Source organism: Buteo buteo, chromosome 16 (assembly GCF_964188355.1).
Source record: "Buteo buteo chromosome 16, bButBut1.hap1.1, whole genome shotgun sequence".
Classification (NCBI taxonomy): domain Eukaryota; kingdom Metazoa; phylum Chordata; class Aves; order Accipitriformes; family Accipitridae; genus Buteo; species Buteo buteo.
Window position 1 is genome coordinate 3,394,843 of NC_134186.1, and position 19,117 is coordinate 3,413,959.

Genomic DNA, 19,117 nt, shown 5'->3' on the forward strand with positions numbered 1-19,117 from the left:
GCTTCCCCTTAACCCATCTGTTCTCCTTATTGGCAGGAAGGAGCTAACACCAGAACTGCAGTGTCGCTATTTGGATAAACCCAGTACTTCAGCAGCAATAAATCTCCTCTAAAAAGCTTTTGCTGCCTCCCACCTGTTGGCTGGGAGAAGATCAAGTTGACAAAAGTCTTCTGCCAAATTGTATTTTTATCCAGGACTTCATCACGAGTCCAGGTTACAACAAAAGCCTGTTCACGAAGCAGAGGAAGGTAGCTATATCACAGCACATCCCTCAACTCTGGAATCCCCCCTCTCCCAGAGGCCTCCAGTTCCCAGGTAGCTGCTTTTATTACATTTTCTGAATTCCCTTAAATCCCAAAAGGCTCTTTTCCTTCTCGTCACCCCCACCCCTTCACCATAAAACCTGGGAGGTCCCAAGCAGGGACCCCAGACTCTTGCTGGCTGCACCAGGGAGCCAAAATACCCGTTGTGAGAATGGCAACAGAGAGAGCTGGGCTGGGACCAACACAATTTATTACAGAAAAACACCCAGAGAGATTTCATTAACATGGCAGTCCATTCACAAGAAAAACCGCCGGAGGACAATGAAATGAAACCCACAGCAACAACACACAGCGGGAAAGTCCAGTCGTCGGCCAGTGCAGCACAAGAGGCACAACCACACTGGCCCACCAGGGTGGAAGATGTGCCCAGCCCATGCAGCCAGTCCTGGGGATTGCATTGCTCCCCCAGCCCAAGGCGATGTCACGGATGGGCACATGAGGAAAGTGCAGCAAATCCACATCTGCCAGCTGTAGTGACGCAGGGAAAAAAAAAAAAAAAAAACACAACATAGGAAACCATGTGGATAAAAGCAAATGGGGCAGCCATTGCAGGAACGGAAAATCCTCCCCACACAGGAAGGGCTCAAGAGGTGCTAAGGGAGATCTACCTCACTTGGAGCCCATTTCCTGAGCCCCAAGTCTCCCAGCGAGTCCCTAAGCTGCCCTGACAGCAGGAGGACCCTATGCAGTCACTAAAATTCCTGCCTGCACTGTGCCCCTGCCCCCCAGCTTGCACCCAGCTCCCTGTGCATCTCATGGCCCAGAAAGGCAGCAGTGAAAGCCGCTGAGATCCAGGGCCCTGTCCCAAAACCACAACACATTGCTTCCCCGGAGCTAACAGCACCTTCAGACAGGGCATCTCCTCCTGCACAGCCCAGCCATGTCAATGCTCCTCATCCAAAGCACGCATGCCTCACGGCACCCAGCGCGAGCACCCATCCCCAGTGGCTGTGCTTGTACCCCGTAGCCGATCTCACCAGCACCCTGACCTGGCCAGGGGTTCCTAAGGGCTTGCTGACAACCCTATTCCTCTTGCAACGTCACCTCCCGGGCTGGCGGGAGGCCCCAGTGCAGCCCATTTGCGAGTTGGCCTTGGCTGGGCTTCCACGATACGATCTTCAGGAAACACCTTGGAAAAGTTTACTAGGAGGCCAGGCTGTTCTCCCCCTCCCAGCTGCCAAAAAGGTCTCCGAGATACAGTTCACATCCCAATATCTGGGGTTCACATTAAAAAGATAAGACCTTTTTATAAACCTGTATATTAATAGATGTGTTACCGAAATACTTTCAAGACTTTGTTTGTTTGTTTCGATTTTAGACCTTCTTCTAAGGTGCTTGTCACCCAGACGTGACAAATAACAGTCTGTTAACAAAGTTAAATAGTTTGGGGGGCGGGGGGGGGGGGAAGTGCAATTTGCTTTTCACTGCTAGAGCAGGATTTAGTGCAATGAGAAGACAGTCTCCCGAGCCACTGAAGGCATCACCAGCTTGTTTATATATTTGTCAAAAGCGTGATAACTCGAGCTCTAGCCTCGCTTTTGGGAAGGGCTGAGCTGTTTTAGCTGAAACCTCCCTGCAAAGTTGAGCTAGAGGCAGACACATACCTTGGAAAACTTCAGCCCATGGAGTTGGTGTTTGTAGAAAACTACTATCTGATGACACTGGGCATCCTTCATGCCCAACCATGGGGTGTACTGCCTAAAAAAAAGAAAAAAAAAAAAAGAAAAAAAAAACCCACAAGAAAGAAGTAGTCTTCAAATTTTTCTCCTGAGAGTGTCCTTTGGGACAAGGCTTTGTGCAGAAACATCAGTGTGATTTTCACACCCATTTTGGAGCAGCTCTCCAATTGATTTCTCTTCCTGTTTTTTAATCAGAGATTTGGTTCTCTCTCACAGCATCACTAGCAGAGGTGTCTATTTTAGGAAACACCAGAGGTTTTAAGAAGCTGAGGAGAAAGAGATTATCAACTCATATGGGCTCAGCCTAGAAAGGGGGAAAAAAATCCTTTGATTAAAACCCCCAGGCTGAAATTCTCTGCAGATTTACCTAAATGGACTTCAAATGATGTCCCTAATATATTAGGGCCTGCTTTTAACTTAATTCAAGCCCTAGGCATGTGTCTGCAGACCCTGGACGGCTCACACAAGAGCTGGGCTTTGGATGCCTCACTGAGATTATTATTTTTAAGTGCTAACCCATGCAATTGTGAAACCCAAATTTAAAAACCTGGGCCAACAATACACTAGCCCAAAGCTCCAAGCAGGAAACAGGATATTTTTTTTTTTAAATATATGTAAGTTTTTGTTTCTATTTTTCCAAATTTTAGCGCATGAAAGGAAAGCTAGTCAGCTGACAAAATCTTGGTAAAAGGACAAAGACATGAAAGATTTTCTGGTTGGGGAGCAGGGACTGGGTCTGCGAAGGAACAATATTATGGTTTAATTTTAGTTAAAAAGCACAACATTTTGTTTCAGAGCTGCAAGAAGGGTCTCTGTGTGCTCCCAGCTTTCCAGTTCAACAGTTCAGCCTGAACATTTGCTTTGTAAATCAAAGGCTTTGGGAATTACCTGGGGGTTTAAAGAAAAGCCAATAGGTTAAACCTGCCTGGCACAAACAGTCCACAAAAGGCGAGATCCATCCTCGAGGGATTTTGCCTGAAGCAAGTGCAGAGCATGGACAAACAGGGAAACGGCTGGTGGAGCTGCCTGGCGCAGGAGACCCTCCAGCCCCACAGGGAACCGGGACAATGCCACGACATTGCAACAAATACAGAGGCGAAAGGAAGCCTTTCGTCAGCCCTCTCCTCCATCCATGTCCCCCGACAAGGCTCCTGCTGGGGAATAACCTCACGCTCACCAGGGCAAATGCTCTCTGCCTTGCAGACCACAACCCAGGTCAGAGCGTGGTGCGTGGGGTGAAGTCTGTGCCGCATGCTGGGGGCTGCGGGACCACCCAGCTCCGCTACTTGCTGTTCGGGGTTTGCTTCTCCTGCGCCGGCCGCTTGTGCTTCTGGGCGATGCCGTAGGGGACGTGGGCGGCGACAGTGCCCATCTCCTTGGCTCCCTCCACGTGGAACATCTGGTCATCAAAGAAGATGTGAGGACGGATCTTCTTCAGCAGCGGCCCCTTTGGAGCCCCAGCCAGGAACAAAGCCTCATCCGTCTCCAGGCCCCAGCTGCGCAGAGTCTTTAGGGCCCGAGCTCCCGAGCTGGCTGCGCTCCTGGCAGTGACCAGGTAGGTGCGAATGGGACACTCCATCCTCAGCCCCTTGGAATAGAACTTCTTCTGCAGCTTCCCCAGGGCCTCCAGGAAGCCCTTCAAGGGTCCCTGCCAAAGCAAGAAGAAACCATCACTTTGCAGACTTCCATGCTATCCCTTCCTCTAAGCACCCAGTCCTAGCAGCGCCAGACATGCTAGCTAACCCCTTCTCCCTCTGAGCCCCCAAAAACAACAGTGAGGGGCCAGCCACAGCCATCCCGTGGGCCAGCAGTACCATCCTGCTGACCCACCCCATCTCACACTCAACATGCCGACCCTTGGCTTGTTCCCAGAGGCGAGAGCATCCCTGCGGGCTGTCTCTCTCCCAAAGGCTTTTTCTGACCGCACCCCAGCACTACCTGTGCCAGAGGCTTGTTCTCGTGAGCCTTTTCATGCTCAAAGAACATGTCCAAGCCGTGAGCCTTCACGATCTGCTCCGACTCATCAGAGAAAAGCACGGCGTCACCATCAAACGCCACCCGCAGCTGGTTCTCCGACACCTCCAGGTCTTTGCTGGGGCTGAAGATGGTGGCTGCAGCGATCCCTGTGGACGTAAAGCGTGAGGCAAGAGGTGGCAGTTACCCAAGAACCTAGCCTCATCACTTATCCGTTGAGGAGCACAGCAAAACACAACGGGCTGGAAGCAAACACTGCAAGGAAATGCACGCACCCAGTAGTGCCTGCAGCTTGGATCCAAGTCCTTTTACAGCAAAAACAAATCCCCAGATGACAAACCTCCCTTTGCATACAAGAATTAACAGGGAAAAACAGTGCCTTTGCCTTGGAAGAGCTGTAGAGCTCAAGGAAAGCCTTATTTCTATGGAAACTAGAGGCTCTTTGGAGCATCAAGGATGGGATGTGGGACAAGGGAGACCCTAGCTGCACATCGATGTAGGGACAGGAACATTGGAGTTATCACTCCTGGCACCAACCCCCTGAGGGCTCCAGGCTCCCCCCCACTACCCCCCACTCAAGCTGGACCCCAGACTCACCCTCTTCAATGGCCCCACTCACTTTCTCGGCATCGGAGGAGAGGTAGAGGTTGGTGTGATAGGCCTTGAGGTAACAGATGGGGCTGTTCCCTCCCGTCATGCAGAACCTCTCGATGAACAGATCTGAGGACAGATGGACCCAGGGTGAGCCTGACTGCCCCCCAAACAAGCCTTGACGCTGCTCCCCTGTGGCTTCCCAAGAGTCGGCAGGATGGGCGCTAATTTTGGTACTGCCGTTCAACAGCATGGCCAGCAGCCAGAGCATCCTTGCCACCAGCCAACTTCCACTCAAAGCCCCGGAAATTTGGGAGAAGTGGGCTCAGCATGTGGTTTGGAGGAAGAGGCAGGAGAAAGTGTCTCCTTATCTTGCTGCCAGGCAATAACACTTTGCCCAAGAGCCGTCAGCACCCCCGCAAAGGACAGCTTTGCTCTCAGCTTACCATAGTGGTTGATGCTGTTGATCAAGCGAACCCCAACCTGGGCATGGTTGTTGGTCATGAGGACGATGTCAAAGAGCTCCTCACTGTCGGGGTAAAGCTCGCGCAGCTGCGTGTTCACTGCTTCCAGCGCCTGCAGCACCCCAGGGCAAAGTGGGGAGGTGGGTGTCAGCGAGCCCCAAGCATGGCCCTGACCGCCTTCTCACCGAGCAAAACACTTCTGTTCACCAAAACCAGGGATCTGGCCCGACCCCAACTACACCCTGAGCCAACCTGACATCAGCAAGCAGCTTTAGCTGGGAAAAAAGAACTGATTTGGGGGAAAAAACATAGCTACTCTTCTATTTTCAAACACAAAAGGTTTCAAGTTTTCATTAGGAGATGAGAATAAATTATCTCAAAGTTACAAATGAGTGTTTTTCAAGCAATCAGAAAGAGAACAAGTCTCTCCCCACCAACTGGATTAGTTTATTCATTGGGAATGGACAAGAGATTGCTTCAGTGTGGGCCAGCACACAAAACTGCACTGAATCCAGTGGAACTGGGGCAGAAATTGGAAAATATTTTTAAAGTTTGAAATGCCTCATTTCAACATGTCAAAATTAGAAATTGGCTGACTCTATAGCAAGGCTAAATTCAGCCAATTTAAAAGAATAAATAAATTGTAATTAAAAAAAAATAAAATAATTCCCTAAAGGGAAACTTTAATATGATCCAAAGAGACGATTTCTTCAATTCTTGGGCTCAGTTGCCAATCTGGAAAATTCAGCATTTCCTCAGTCCTGGAAGAAGCACATAACTTGCCGGGAGGTTTATTTGACCTCTGTTTGCTCTGTGGTTACATCCCTTCTGCCACGCTGCTCATTTCCCATCCCTTCGCCGCACAAGCACCCCATAGCACTCCCCTCTCCCCAGAACTTTTGGGTCAGGACCACAGTGCAGATTCAGCTTAGGCGGGTGGATGCTCACCTTGACGAAGGGGAAGGCAGCCCCAGGGAGGAAGGGCTCGTTCTCATGGTCCAGCTGGTATTTCACATAGGCCTCCACCCCTTGCTCGTTGTAAATCTTCTGCTCCTCCTCCATGCGGAAAAGCGCTCGCGACGACACCGCGATGGTGATGGCGTTCTCAGGCTTTGGCTGCGGGGAAAGGGAGAAAATGGGGAGGCAGCCCCTGCACCCAGTCCCGCTGCCTGAGAAGGTATCTGTTAAGTTTCAACACAAAAGGCAACGAAGCGAGTGACACCTCATAGCGATTTGGAGGATAATGGGGCAGGTGCAACCCTGATCTTCCAATGCTTCAACAGATGAAGCCCTGATGCACCGTCCCCACACATTTGGGATACATGAGAGCCTTTTTCTGCTGCTCGCACCATGCCCGAGCCCTCCCACTGCAAACAGGCTCCCAGGACCCACCCGGACCCAACATGCTACCCCAGGAGAACCACTCAACCCCATGCAGAAGGGATTTGCGTGGTTTTTCTCCCCCCAGCCAGGAAAAAAACCACACATTGCAGCTTGGCCAGATCCACGCTCCCACGATGCTGTCCAGATGTGATGAACAACCCGTGCCAGCTCAGCTTATAAAAACACTTGATATAGTTATTGTGGGTGGAAACATGACAAACAGGTGGTGCAAGCAATGATTTATGAGTCATTATTATTAATGTTCGAGGGCTTGATCCAAAATCCACCGAAGTCAACAAGGGGCCTCTAGTGAGACGTGGCAGCGGGACAGGGGACACCAGGAAAGTCAATCTCATCTTGACCCCCACCCGTCCTCCCTCTCCCCTTGGAGGGCAGAAGGGTGTTAATCCCCATCACTCACTTGCAAGCATGAAAGCAAATTCATTACTGATGGCCAACAAATCCTCAGTTCCAGAACAGCAAATCCTAAGCAGGGACAGTGGCACAGGCAGCCCTGTTCCCAGCAGACTCTGCCTGCAACGAGTCCTGGGAGCAGGACAGGACTCGGGAGCTCACATGGGGGATGCTACCCGGGAGCTGTGACCAGTCCCAGCCCACACGCTGCCTGGCTGCACTTAGGGATGCATCTCTGCAGGGAGCCTGGGAAATCCAGGCCGTCAGCACTTCAGAAACACCTCAACCTCAGCTCCTCTGTGATTTCCAGGATCCTCCTGTAGCACGTTGCCCTGTGAGTAATCCTCCAGAAATGCCGTTTGCCCAGGGGCAGGAGGGCACCTTGGCCAGCCACTCTGCACACCCACATGCTCCAAAGTTCAAGCTCCCACCCTGCCTAGGGCTGAGCTTTACAGAAACAGGAGCCTGGCAAGGACAAGGTACCCCATTGGCATTGGGGATCTTCACTCCCCACAGGGCTGGGCTTGCCCTGGGGCTCACTCTGCCCTCAGCCCGGCCCCACTGATCCTGCCCAGCATGGAGACGCACCCAGGAATGAGTCAATGGCAGCCCCTGTGCCATTCCCAGCACCGCACCCACCCCATAAGCAGTGCCCAGAGCCAGTCCTGCAGCGCGGTCGGTCCCAGACACCTCTCCAAGGCCACATCGGTACCCAAAATCCCCAGCAAGCAGATTAAGCAGTGGGCGATTAGGACTAGACACGGATTAGCTCAGGCTGAGAACATCGCTGTGGCCAGAGGGAACCCTTTCCCACTGCCTTTGCAGAGAAATAAGGTCCCATTTGGAAGAGGCTCTTGAGAGAGCAGGTGAACAACCCTCAGGACATGCAGGATCACCCAGGTCCATGCAGAAGTTTATCAGCAACACCAGCATCGCTCCCACAAGTGAACCGCAGCCAGGTCCCCATCTTACATTTAGCTACCCAGTGGGTATTAGCTGTTAACTTGTCATGGGCCAAGTCTTGGCACTCCAACTCATTAATTAATAACTCTGGTGTCATGGGCCATTTATTAGCTGAAAATATTAATAACTATTAAAGGTCTCGGAACATCCGGCCATTAGCCTTCAGCAAGGAGTCCTGCCACACCATGCTGCTCACGAGTCCCTGCAGTGCTGGGTTATCGGGATACACAGGAGAGCTGCCGGGAGTTTGCTCCCCGATCCCGGTCCCCGCCGGACCGCAGGGCAGAGCATCCTCCACAGCCAGCCCTGGCGGAGGATCCCCAGCAGAGAAAGTAGGTCAGCAGCACGCACAGCGCAGAGGCATGTTCAAGGGGGTGAGATGCGTGTGCGGGGCCATAAGCCAAGCCTAGCTGGGTGCCCAGCCTGAATTTGCATCTCTATCTCCCCACGGCACACACCTTGCACCCGGCGGGTGCCAAGAGCACAGGTACCTTGCGCAACGGCAACAGGCTGCTCAAGGTCCCTTCCCTGCCATTTAAAGGCACCAGCCTCCAGGAGGTTAATTTAAGAGGTAATAAACACAGCAATAAAAATAACCGTAAGCTTGGGGCCTAACTCTGCCCCAGCGTGGGCTGCTGGAGCCCCAGCTGCCTGCGGGCAGGAAGCCCGGCCTCTGGGAATGGGACCTGCTGGATCCTGTTTGCTCCTGCCAAGGAAGATTTGCACCTTTGGAGCATTTTCTGTAGGAAAGTCTCACCCGGGCGCTAACGTAGCTCCCAGCTCCGGCTGGGCTGGAACAGCCCTGCTGTTCTCTGGGAAACGCTGACATTTGAAAAATAAGGCAATTCTGCTCTGTGAGGAGGGAGCCACATTTTGACATTTCTTTGAAGTGAAGGTTGCATTTGGAAACACTCCCTCCTCAGGGTTGTTTGGATGCTTCTCCATCCCCACTAGTACTACAAGTGATCATTACTACATTCAAAAATGGCCTTTAAAGAGTCATAGCACTACAGGAACCACAGCACCTCAAATCCTCCATCAGAGTGCTGCGAACAACCCAACAAACCTCACTTTGCCTTGAAACATCACAGTTTTGGGGAAAAGCACCCTTCATTTTTAATAGGAAGCGTGTGCATGGGAGAGGTCCCACTCGCAGTCCCCACCGGGATGCATTTAGTCCCACGAGCTGTCATCGAGCCTGCACAGCACCCCATCCCAACGCAGCCTCCTGCTCCAGCTGCCCCAGCCCTGGTGAGTTTGGACACTCTAAATGACAAACTCTAGTTTACCCTCAGAGCAGCATCCAAGGTCAGCCAAGGTCAATTAAAGCTCATCATCCAACACAAGCCCCAGAAGCAGCTGTGGGGCTCTGCTCAGCTGAATCCAGCCAAATTTGCTGCCTGGGGATTCACGACGAGCTCCTCTCCCTTCTTCTTCCCTTCCCACAGGAAGGTCAGATCCAGCCCCATCCTGAACACCAAGCAAGAGACTAATGATGTCTTTAACAGAAATGCGAGCAGGGCAGCACGGGGGAAGGACCCATCCCAACCCTGGGTCCATCTCCAGGCTCAGCCAGACAGGAGGGACAACCGGAGACACGTCCTGACATCCCAGCCCTCTGAAGAGGAACATCAGCCCTTGGCACAGCCTCCAGGTGGTCCACGAGGTCCAAACCCCATCTCAGAAGCATAAGTGACCTTGCCAGCAGGCTCTGCCTCCATAAAGTGCAAAACCCATCCCAGACCCAAACACCCCAGTTTTGGGGTAAAGCCATATTTCAGTAGTGACTGGAAATGGCACATTTTCCTCTGCAGACCAAACAGCTGGCAGGCCTTTAAATCGCCCTCCTAATCGGCCGTAAATCCTAAGCAGCCCCCCAAGGATTAAAGGCAGATATTTGGAAATCCCACACGGAATTGTGCAGCGGGGCTGTGCCCTCCCAGCTGTGAGAGCCACAGGTGCCCACAGTGGCACCCAACACCAGCGGCTTCACTGCCAGCCCTGGAGACCATCACTGGCTGGCTCTGAGGCAGGAGCCACAGTGGGGACCCCATTCTGCACCCCTTGATCCTTTTGCATTGCCTGGGGCTGAATCTGCTGGACCCACCTTGATCCTAAAAACCTGGAGGAACTCTGGCAGCTCCGGGCACTTCCCTGGATGCTGCAGAAGACCAAATCCGTGTGGCCAAATTCAAAATTTGGAGGTGAATTTTGGTGTGAGATCTGGTCACAGAAAGAGAAGAGGAAGGGCTTGCTCCAGGGTCAAGCATGGCCCCCACCCCAGCTAAAGCTTCCCAAAAATGAGGCACACTGGTGAGCCACATGGGTCTCCATGGGTGTAGGTGACTGGCAGAGCAGGGGACGAGCAGGGCACCCAGAGGAGCGGAGCTAGCAGAAGTCCAGCTCCCACCGACCCAGACTCTCCCCCCCACGCAGCGTCACTGGAGAGGCTGGGGGACATTTTCCACATTGCTGAAGAGTGACAAGCCTCATCGCTGACCTCCCCAGCTGGCAGGAGCGAGGCCAGAGCAGACGTGGGAGCCAGGGCGTGAGAAGACCGGAGACCCCTGCAAAGCAGGGAGCCCCATGGGCTGCGGGGACGCCCTGTTAACCCGTTTCCCAGCCAGGAACGGGGTCTCCAAAAATGGTCCCCCAAATCACCCTGCCTCCTGCCATCTTACAGCACATCTCCAGGAAGGAGCAGCCCCCACAGCTCGTGCCTGCTCCCCCACCAGTACCTGCTCCGGCTGGCAGAAGCGTTTGGCCGAGAGGACAGACAGACCCAGCACCTGCAAGGGCGCAGACGGACAAGAGCAAACTCCATTTCCCGTGTGCGCGAGGGAGCCCTGGGTGGCCACAAGCCCCCTGCTTGGGATCAGATTAAAGTTCAAGGCAATGGCTGAGATGTTTTTGAGTTTTCCAAACACATTATTTATAATGCAGAAAACTGCTCTGCAGCCATCCGTCACAGGGCCTGACAGCTGCCTGGCAGGGCAGCCCAGCTGTGTGCGAGGGCAGCCGAGCTGCCTGGCCGTGGGCACGGGGCTGGGCAGGCACCGCAGGCATCGCCCCCAGCCCCACACACGTGGATGGCACAGCCTCACTTCACGGCCCAAGTGCCTGGATCTCGGCTCTGCTGCTGGTTTGCTGTGTAAGCAAGCCACATCACTGCCCCGTGCCTCAGTTTCCCCAGCTGTACAGCAGAGACGGGCACGCTGGTCATCGAGCTCGCTGCAAGGAGAGGAAGAGGAGGAGCCTGGGCTGACATCCGCAGGAGGCTGAAGGCATGGCATGAAAGACAACCAGCTACGTCCCCGCCACCAAACCAGGCTGTCCCTCTCCTCCGGGAAGGGTGAAGGCAGCAGCGCTGCCAGTTGGCAGCAGATACAGGACCAGGGGCTGCAGCCGGGTCCCCAGCGGGTAAAGCACAGGGGCTGCTCCCAGTTGGGGTCCGCAGAGCGGGGGCTTGGCCGTCTCCCCTCGCCGGACAGGTCACACGCAGAGCTTTGTCGCAAAACGTGCCGGCTGCCACCGGGCTCCCAACCTCACACCGTGGGCAGCACCTCTGCCGCAGCCCCACGCTTCGGGGGGACCCGCAGCCTCGAGGATGGCCGTGGCTGGGTGGGCTCGCAGGCTGCGGGGCCAAGGGCCAGCCCGATCCGGTGCACAGCCCCCAGCCCTGCCAGGCTGCCAGCCCCACGCTGCCGCAGCTATTCTGAGATACGGCAGCACTTCCAGGCGCTCCCATGTTTAAACCCGGCAGGCTCAGCCCTGGTTAGATAACACAGGCTTTCCCTCTAATCTCCCGGAGCAGGCGAGCCTGGCAGGGGCACCTATACCCCTGTGACACCCCACTGCCCTGGGCAAGGATTCGGCCCCCGGGTTGTCCCCCTGCTCCGCGACAGCCACCCCTCCTGTCCCTGGCAGGGCCTCCCACCCTGGCACAGGCAGCTCACGGGGCACGGAGCCGCTCCGCAAGGACACCTCAGCCCAGGAGGGACTAGGGAACCCCCCAGGGACCTGCAGGAACCCAGAGAAACTGGGGGGGATCCAGAGAGACCCCAGGAAACCAAGGGCAACCCAGAGATGCCATGGGGGCAACCTGGAGAGACCCAGGGCTTTCCCAAGGACCTGGAGGGAGATGGGGGTCAAAGAAAAAAACCAAAACAGAGACACCCAGGGCTTTCCCAAGGACCTGGAGGGAGATGGGGGTCAAAGAAAAAAAAAAAAAACAGAGACACTCAGGGGAACCCCAGAGCACCTGGAGGAGATGGGGCAGCCAGAGGGTTCCACGGGGGAACCCAGAGAAGATGAGGCACCCAGGAGGACCCTAGAGAACCTGTAGGAGATGGGGCACCTGGAGAGACCCAGGGGGACCCGAAGGAGACGGAACACCCGGGGGCACCCAGAGGGGCTAATTCCCCTCCGGGGTGGGAAAACGCAGCCCGGCTCGGCACCTCGGGGGGGGCGTTCTCACCGATTTGGGTTTCTTCTTGGGGGCGAGGTTGTCGTAGAAAGCCTTGGCCTCCTCCCAGGGCCGCCCCGCCGCACCCGGTGCCCCTGCCGTGCCCGGAGGCTCCATAGCGCGGCGGCTCCGGGGCACCGGCGGCTCCGGGGCACCGGCTGCTGCTGGTCCGTTTGCGGCGGCAACGGCGGATCCGCACGTACCGGGAGCTCCCGGAGCGGCTGCCGGGCCGGCGGAGCGCGCTTTATAAGGCATCCCATGAAGCTCCGGGGTTTCAGCCCACCGGGATACGGTTTAACCTCTTCGGGACCGAGCCCGCCCCGCCGTTTTCCCTCCCCGAGCTTCCCTAAATCCCGAGGTGCTGCGGGGGGGGATGGAGGAGGGAGCGCTCCGGCAGCCGCTGCAGGGCAGGGGCAGCCCCGGGGGCAGCAAACCCCCGGGAAGGGAAAAAAAAAGGGAAAAGGGGGAAAAAAAAGAAGGGAAAAGGGGGAAAAAAAAGAAGGGAAAAGGGGGAAAAAAAAGAAGGGAAAAGGGGGAAAAAAAAGGGGGAGAAGATGCCATCAGTAGAGACCCTAGGGAAGACAGGGGAGCAGGAGGTGACAGGGCACCCATGGGAGACACCAGCTCGCTCTCAGGGGGTCGTTGGGGTTTGCCCACCTTTGCAAAGCACAGACTGGCACCGATGCCAGGGGACCGGACAGCTGGAATGGCACAGGGGTGGTCAGCACTGGGAGCTGGAGGGGATGGAGCAACCACGGTGGTGGCTGCGTGGTGGGTCGCAGGGGCGGTCGCGCTCTTCTTCGTGCCAGGGTAACCTGCGCTGTGTGCTAGTTAATGGAACGAGCGTGGATATTAATTAAGGCTCTTCGCTAAACGTTCTCCCACGAGTGCTGGTGGGATTGAGGCCAGACACAGAGCTGTGTCTAGAGCCCAGCTTTCAGCTCAGGCTGAAAACTGCACCATGACCAGCAGAATCCCAGAAGCCCTCAGGGAGCAGGGAATTTACCCCAGAGACCAAAACTGGTCAGCCGGGAAGGGCCAAGTGATGGGGGATCCCACCTCATCTCACCCGGCACAGGGCAGCGCCTTGGACGAGGTCACAGAGCCACAGCACCGAGGCCAGCAGAAGGGTTTTGCCCAAAGCTCTGTGCCAGCAGCTAAACACCAACCCTCCCTATGGACCACAGCCTTGGAAACCCTCCCTGTCCCTGCCCATGAGACCGATCAAACACAATCTCGCTCGCACTGAGGTTCAACCAGGAGAGCAGAGCCAGGGGAAGCTGGGTGCTGCTGAAGAAGGCTGGCTCCAGGGCCCGCCCAGCTGCCTGGATCCCAAATCCTTTGGGATGTCCTGGGAGTTTAACATCATTTCAGCCTCATCAAAGACTCCCTTTCCCCAGGGCTTTTGCTGGTACCTCCTGGGAAATACCTGAGCTTCCTTTGGGTTGGCCCCAAGGAAGCAGGAGCTTTGAGGGCCCTAGAATCACCAAGGCGATTCTCAGTGCCCCCTCTCAAGCTTGAGTTGCTGCCCTTTCAGACAGAGGCCCTGGCACATCCCCAGGTTCCCAGACAGCAGGAAGGACCTGCCTCATCCCTCCTTCCCCAGGCACTCCTGAGCTGCGATCACACACATACACACACGCTCCCGGACAGCCCAGGCGAGCGTGGTAGCCAAACCCAACGTGCAAACCTCTCCCTCAGCAGCACTCCTAAAAATACACACACTGCTACGGTTTTGGCATCCTCCCATCCATCTCTGTGCTCAGGTGCTGGCTGCTGCAGGACAGAGGAGATGCTGGTGATTTGCAGGGTAGAAGCCAAACCACACACCTCCCCACGCACTGGAGCCAGGCGGGATGGGGTGAGTGGCACGGCATGGCTGGGCTCACAGCTGGGAGCCAGTGCTGCTGCCCAGGAGCCAGCCCTGCCTGATTACAGAAAAGTATTTAAAGTTGGTAAGACCTCCTTAGCAACAGCCACCATCTCTGCAGGCTGCTGATGGAGAAGAAAGGCCCGAGGAAAATACATGCAGGGAAGATGGGGGTGGAGAAGAAGAGGCTGAGAAGAAGGACAACGATACAATGATAGCAGGTCCCAGTTGCTGGAGGTGTTGGGATGGGGCCCAGGACAAAGCCACCAGGTCCTCTGGCTGTGCCCAGCCCTGGATGAAGGGTCCAGCTCCTGGCTAACAAATGAAACCTATTTCCAGCACAGACGAGGGATGTCTGGTCCTACCCACGCCCAAGAGATAACATTCCCTTCCCCAAAGCTACCTGCATTGCTGAAGGGTTACACTTTCACCCATCTTCCAGGTTCCCCAGGCTGAGCCCCAGTGTGCTGTCCCCAAGGGCTTCTCCATCCCCTGGAGTGTCACAGGCTCAGATAAGACCCATAAATGATACTCAGGAATGCAGCATTGTCATCTCACTCTCCCCATAGCTGCAGCAGCCAGCTGTCCCCCAATAAGCCATTCAGGGGGAACACCACACATGGGGGACAGTTTATTTTTCCATTAAAAAAATAGATAACAACTTCACCATCTCCTAACAGATATTACAGTCATCAACACCACAACGTGCAGACTAAATACTGATCTGTGACAATATTCCTGTCCTGGGGCAGAAGGGATGGAGGCAGCAGGCTGGGATGGGGGGGGGGAAGAAGGAGACAGACATGTTTCTTGTGGCCTCAGAGCCTTGCCAGGAGGCTTGGCAGGTACAGGACCCATCCACACTTCTCCACAGCCCCAATCCAGGACCCACCAGTCCCCACAGTAGTGCCACACACCAGAACATGCCTTCAATACCCACACTCCTGACCTTGCCCCAGGGCAGCCCACAGATGAGTCAGGCAGCCTCTGCCTTCAACTTGGGACCCCAGGCATCACCTCAATATCCAGGAAGGCCAAAAACTCCAGAAAGCACCCAAGGTGCTGCCAGGGCACTTATGGAGGTCACGCACTTGCTGTGCCAGCTCACACAGGTGATGGGGTGGAAGGTGGCTTCTGGGATCAGACACAGGCTACATCCAGGGGTGGCCTTAGACATTTCTGCTGTCCCCTAAAGTCCCCTGACCAACCCTGGCTGTTCCCAGGAGCAAAAGCAGAGGTGGAAAAGCTAAAGCCGGGCAGAGGGAGCCAAGGCAGTGAGACCTCGTGGTGGGTGCAGCACCCTGCCCAAGCTCCCCAGCACCCTGGGACCAACCCTGGCCCCTCTGGGCAGCCTTGCAGGGAATTGCCAGTGAAGGAAAGACCAGGGCCAGGACTTGGAAATTTTCAGCCTCCCTGGAAGCATCACAAGCAATGAAGGAGGGATCAGCAGAAAGGGGAAAGAGCTGGTTTCAGTGAGGATCAGGGAATGGGCCAGGTGGAGCAGTGGGAGAAAGCAGGGAGAAAGCAGCAGGGCCATGGGAACAGTTGGCCCTGGGGAGCCAGGATGCTCACCACTGGCTGCAGGGAGTCCAGCTCCAGGATGGGAGAGGGTAGATTTGGGGGTAACCTCAAGCCAGCAATACCCAGAGCAGGCTCTACCTGTCAGGGGAGAGCTACAGCCCATGGACTGTGGGCTGCCCAGGACACAGCTGGGAGCAGAGGCAGATGGGTGGCAGGAGGGATGGAGCATGGCTTACACCTGGGGCCAAGCAGACACAGGGAGGACTCAGCATAAAATAGGGGTGGAAACCATCACGGGGAGCAGAGGTTGGCTGCAGCCAGTCCAGCGATGAGCCCCCAGGGCTCTATTTCTGCATGTCACACTGCAGGAGGAGGACGATGGAGGGGTCGCTCTTTGCTGCCTCCTTGAACTCCTCCAGGGAGATCTGGTCGTCCTTGTCCTTGTCCATCTTTGTGAAGATCTTGTCAACACGCTGCTGGGGCGTCAGCCCATCTTGGTTCATCCTCATCATGATCACAGTCCCCACCATCTTGTAAATGGCCTGGAGCAAGAAGAGAAGCAAAGTACCAGAGCAGGAATGTTGGATGAGCAGAAGGTCCCAGGACAAGGCAGGAATTTTGGATTGGTGGAAGGTCCCAGGACAAGGCAGGGGACAGGATTGCTGCTCTGCTGGGACCCAGTTAGCTGCTGGCATGAGCTATGCTGCTGCACAACTCCAATCAGGTGCACACCAGGTACCTTTCAGACAAGGCTCTGGGCAGGAAAACTCATTCTTTGGTGCCAAGAGGGACCCAGTAGGTGTGAAAAGCCTGGAAAAAGCAAGCTACCCCTGCTGATTTTAAGCACCAGTACCTCAATGATCTCCAGCATCTCCAAGCGCGTGATCTTCCCATCCCCGTCTAGGTCATACATCTCAAAGGCCCAGTTGAGTTTCTGCTCAAAGGTGCCCCTGGAGGTGACAGACAGGGCACAGATGAACTCCCTGAAGTCGATGGTCCCATCACCATTCTTGTCAAAAGTGCGGAAAGCATGCTGGGCAAACTTGGAGGCATCTCCGTAGGGGAAGAACTGCAGGGAGGAGAGAAGAGAGAGATCAAAACGGGGAGGGGGAGCTTGATGCGGAGGCTGCACCCAAAGCAGCACCCTTGACCCAGCAGGGGCAGGGTGCTCCAACCCCGCAGGCAGCACTCAGGCCCCTGGCCGGAACCCACCTTGATGTAGAGCTGCTGGAACTCCTCCAGGTTGAGGATGCCAGTGGGACAGTCCTTGAGGAAGCCCTTGTACCACTGCTTCAGCTCCTGCTCGCTGAACTCCGTGCTCCTCACCAGGTCATCCAGCATCTCCGGGGCCAGTTTGCTGCTGTGCTTGCCCATGGCTGCCCCTGGGAGGGAAAACACACGGCTCCTACACACCGGGCACGGGGAGGGTTGGTGTTCTCAGGCTTTCCTCCACCCTGGCAGCCGGCTGACCCTGCATGCCTCTTTCCCACACTAGAGCTGATCCACCCAGTCGATGGGTGTCTGTGCACTGCCAAATGCTGGGACAGCAACTGTGGCACTGGGGACAGGCTCGGTGCCCGTGCCCGGCTGTGGCCCTTGCTGCTGGAGATGTGCAGGAGCTGACCCTAGGGCAGCCCACCAGTGCGGCCAGCAGCATCACCTTCAGTTCCCTCCATCTCCTAGGGCGGCTCCCTTCAGGCTGCAGAAAAACACTCAAAAAGCAACTGAAGACCCAGAACTCCTCGCACAACCTTTACGAGGCTGTGATGTCCAGCTGCCCTCTGTAAGGATGGGACAAAGAGGTAACACAAGTCTGCCATTAAAGCAGGGAAAAACCTCACTGGCACCACCTGACTTGCAGCATCCAACTGGCCACAGGGATGCCCGACCTGCTCCTGGCCAGCCCTTGGTGAGGATGGGGTCCATGGCCAGGCACCCCTCTGCCACAGTGCTGCCTGCAGCACGATGCACTGGAGCACTGACAAGCCCACAGCTGCGTGGGCAGGACGCGGAGCGGCTCCGATACACGCCGTGCCCGCTCCCACGCAGCCTTGGCTGCCGGCACTGCTCAGCCCGAGCAGCAGATGGTTTGCTGAGAGCTCCTGGAGCTTCTTTCTCCATAGAGAAAGTTGAGTAGAAGTTCACCTGGAGCCCAACCAAGCACCATCTCCCTTCCGAGCACCTGATTTCCTGACCGTGTGGGCTTAGGGGACACAGGGGTACCCAGGGATGGGCACAAGCCTCCCCCCGCAGCGATGCAGGGCTCCTCGTGCTCTCAGCCAGCCCCGTTCCCAGCTAATCCCGCAGGCAGTGGCTGTTTCCTGCCCCATCATCCCACCAGCATCTGTCACCGTCTGCCACGGCAGCGCTTAACCCACCACCCCTCGGCAGCCAGAGCCGAGGAAACGTCCGGACGCCCACAGAACACAACGCTTCTCCAGAGATCCCCAGCTTGGCTGAGGAGCTACACGAGCCCTCCTGGTATCGCAGTCCGGCTCTAACCTGCAGGGATTGATTAATCCCCACCGTGTACCATGCTCGTGTCCTCCTGCATCTCCCACCAGCCGCGCTGGCAAGGGCGCGCAGCCTCTCACCTGCGCAAGGGGCAGCTTTTCCTATAAGGGACCAGCAGCGAGGACCTTTGCTAGAAGCACCGCACCTTATCGCGCAAGCGAAGCCCTCGAAGACGCCAGGACTCAAGAAGAACATCCTTTGGTCCACCAGATTCCCCTTTCAGAGCAGAACCCAGCGCATGCCACGCACGAACCGCTCGTCTCAAAGCGGGGATATAGCATCATTAGTCCCAAAACAGGACTGAGGGGGGTCGCTATGGGTGTCCCCCCCCGGGGGGGCTGCACCCTGGGCAGCACAGGGCACCCAGCCCCCAGCACCACCCCGACGGATCGGCACCCTGGGGAGCAGGGAGGGAGCGCAGGGCCCAGCCCCAGGAGATGGATGAGGCCGCCGGCTCCGGTCACCTACCCCGACGGCAGCTCCGTACCGGGGAACCGGGTCCCGGTGCGGGGAGGAGGGGGGGGAAACCGGGTCCCAGCCCTGGATACGGGACTTGGGGGGGGGTGAAGCTCCGGCCCCGACGGCTCTTACCTGTCGTGCCGGCGGCGGCTCGGCGTAGCACGGAGCCGGTACCGGTACCGGAGGGGCCACGGTCCAGCCCGCCGGTTCCACCCGCCCCGCTCCCGCCCCTCTTGTAGCCGCGGGCCGCCCGTCTCCCCCCCCCCCGGCGGTAACGTTCGCCCATTGGCTGGGAGAGCTGTCAATCCACCGGGAGGGGCCGCGGGGGGGTGGTTCGAGGTGGGATACTGGGGTGGGGGGGGGGGTACTGGGATGCTGGGAGGAGAAATGGCGCTGGGATGCTGGGGGATGCTGGAGGGGAAAGTGGAGGGGATGCTGGGGGGGGATGCTGGGACTGGGATTGGGGGGGTGCTGGGACTGGGATTGGGGGGGATGCT

The 19,117-nt window shown here is 56.3% G+C and overlaps 2 protein-coding genes across 2 annotated transcripts; both read right to left on the reverse strand.

Annotated features, from left to right (window-relative positions):
• Positions 1–496: 496 nt before the first annotated feature.
• Positions 497–12,516, reverse strand: NT5C1A (5'-nucleotidase, cytosolic IA). The gene is given in 7 exon segments (XM_075047387.1): positions 497–3,650; positions 3,941–4,125; positions 4,574–4,696; positions 5,014–5,143; positions 5,980–6,147; positions 12,269–12,409; positions 12,412–12,516. Coding segments are annotated over 7 exon segments (1,218 nt in total). The 3' UTR covers positions 497–3,284.
• A 3,234-nt stretch (positions 12,517–15,750) lies between these two features.
• On the reverse strand, positions 15,751–18,829 carry HPCAL4 (hippocalcin like 4). The gene is made up of 4 exons (XM_075048717.1): positions 18,753–18,829; positions 16,860–17,029; positions 16,501–16,716; positions 15,751–16,189 (listed from the first exon to the last, which is right to left on the reverse strand). The coding sequence occupies exons 2-4, from the start codon at positions 17,019–17,021 to the stop codon at positions 15,992–15,994; spliced, it is 576 nt and encodes a 191-aa protein (XP_074904818.1). The 5' UTR covers positions 17,022–17,029; positions 18,753–18,829; the 3' UTR covers positions 15,751–15,991.
• Positions 18,830–19,117: the final 288 nt, after the last annotated feature.

Excerpts from the sequence above, each read along its gene's own strand:
- HPCAL4 (XM_075048717.1), bottom strand. The coding sequence starts at position 17,021 with ATGGGCAAGCACAGCAGCAAACTGGCCCCGGAGATGCTGGATGACCTG. Across the intron at positions 16,717-16,859 it reads TCCAGCAGCTCTACATCAAG|TTCTTCCCCTACGGAGATGC; the intron begins GTGGGTTCCGGC and ends TCCTCCCTGCAG. Across the intron at positions 16,190-16,500 it reads AGATGCTGGAGATCATTGAG|GCCATTTACAAGATGGTGGG; the intron begins GTACTGGTGCTT and ends TTCTTGCTCCAG.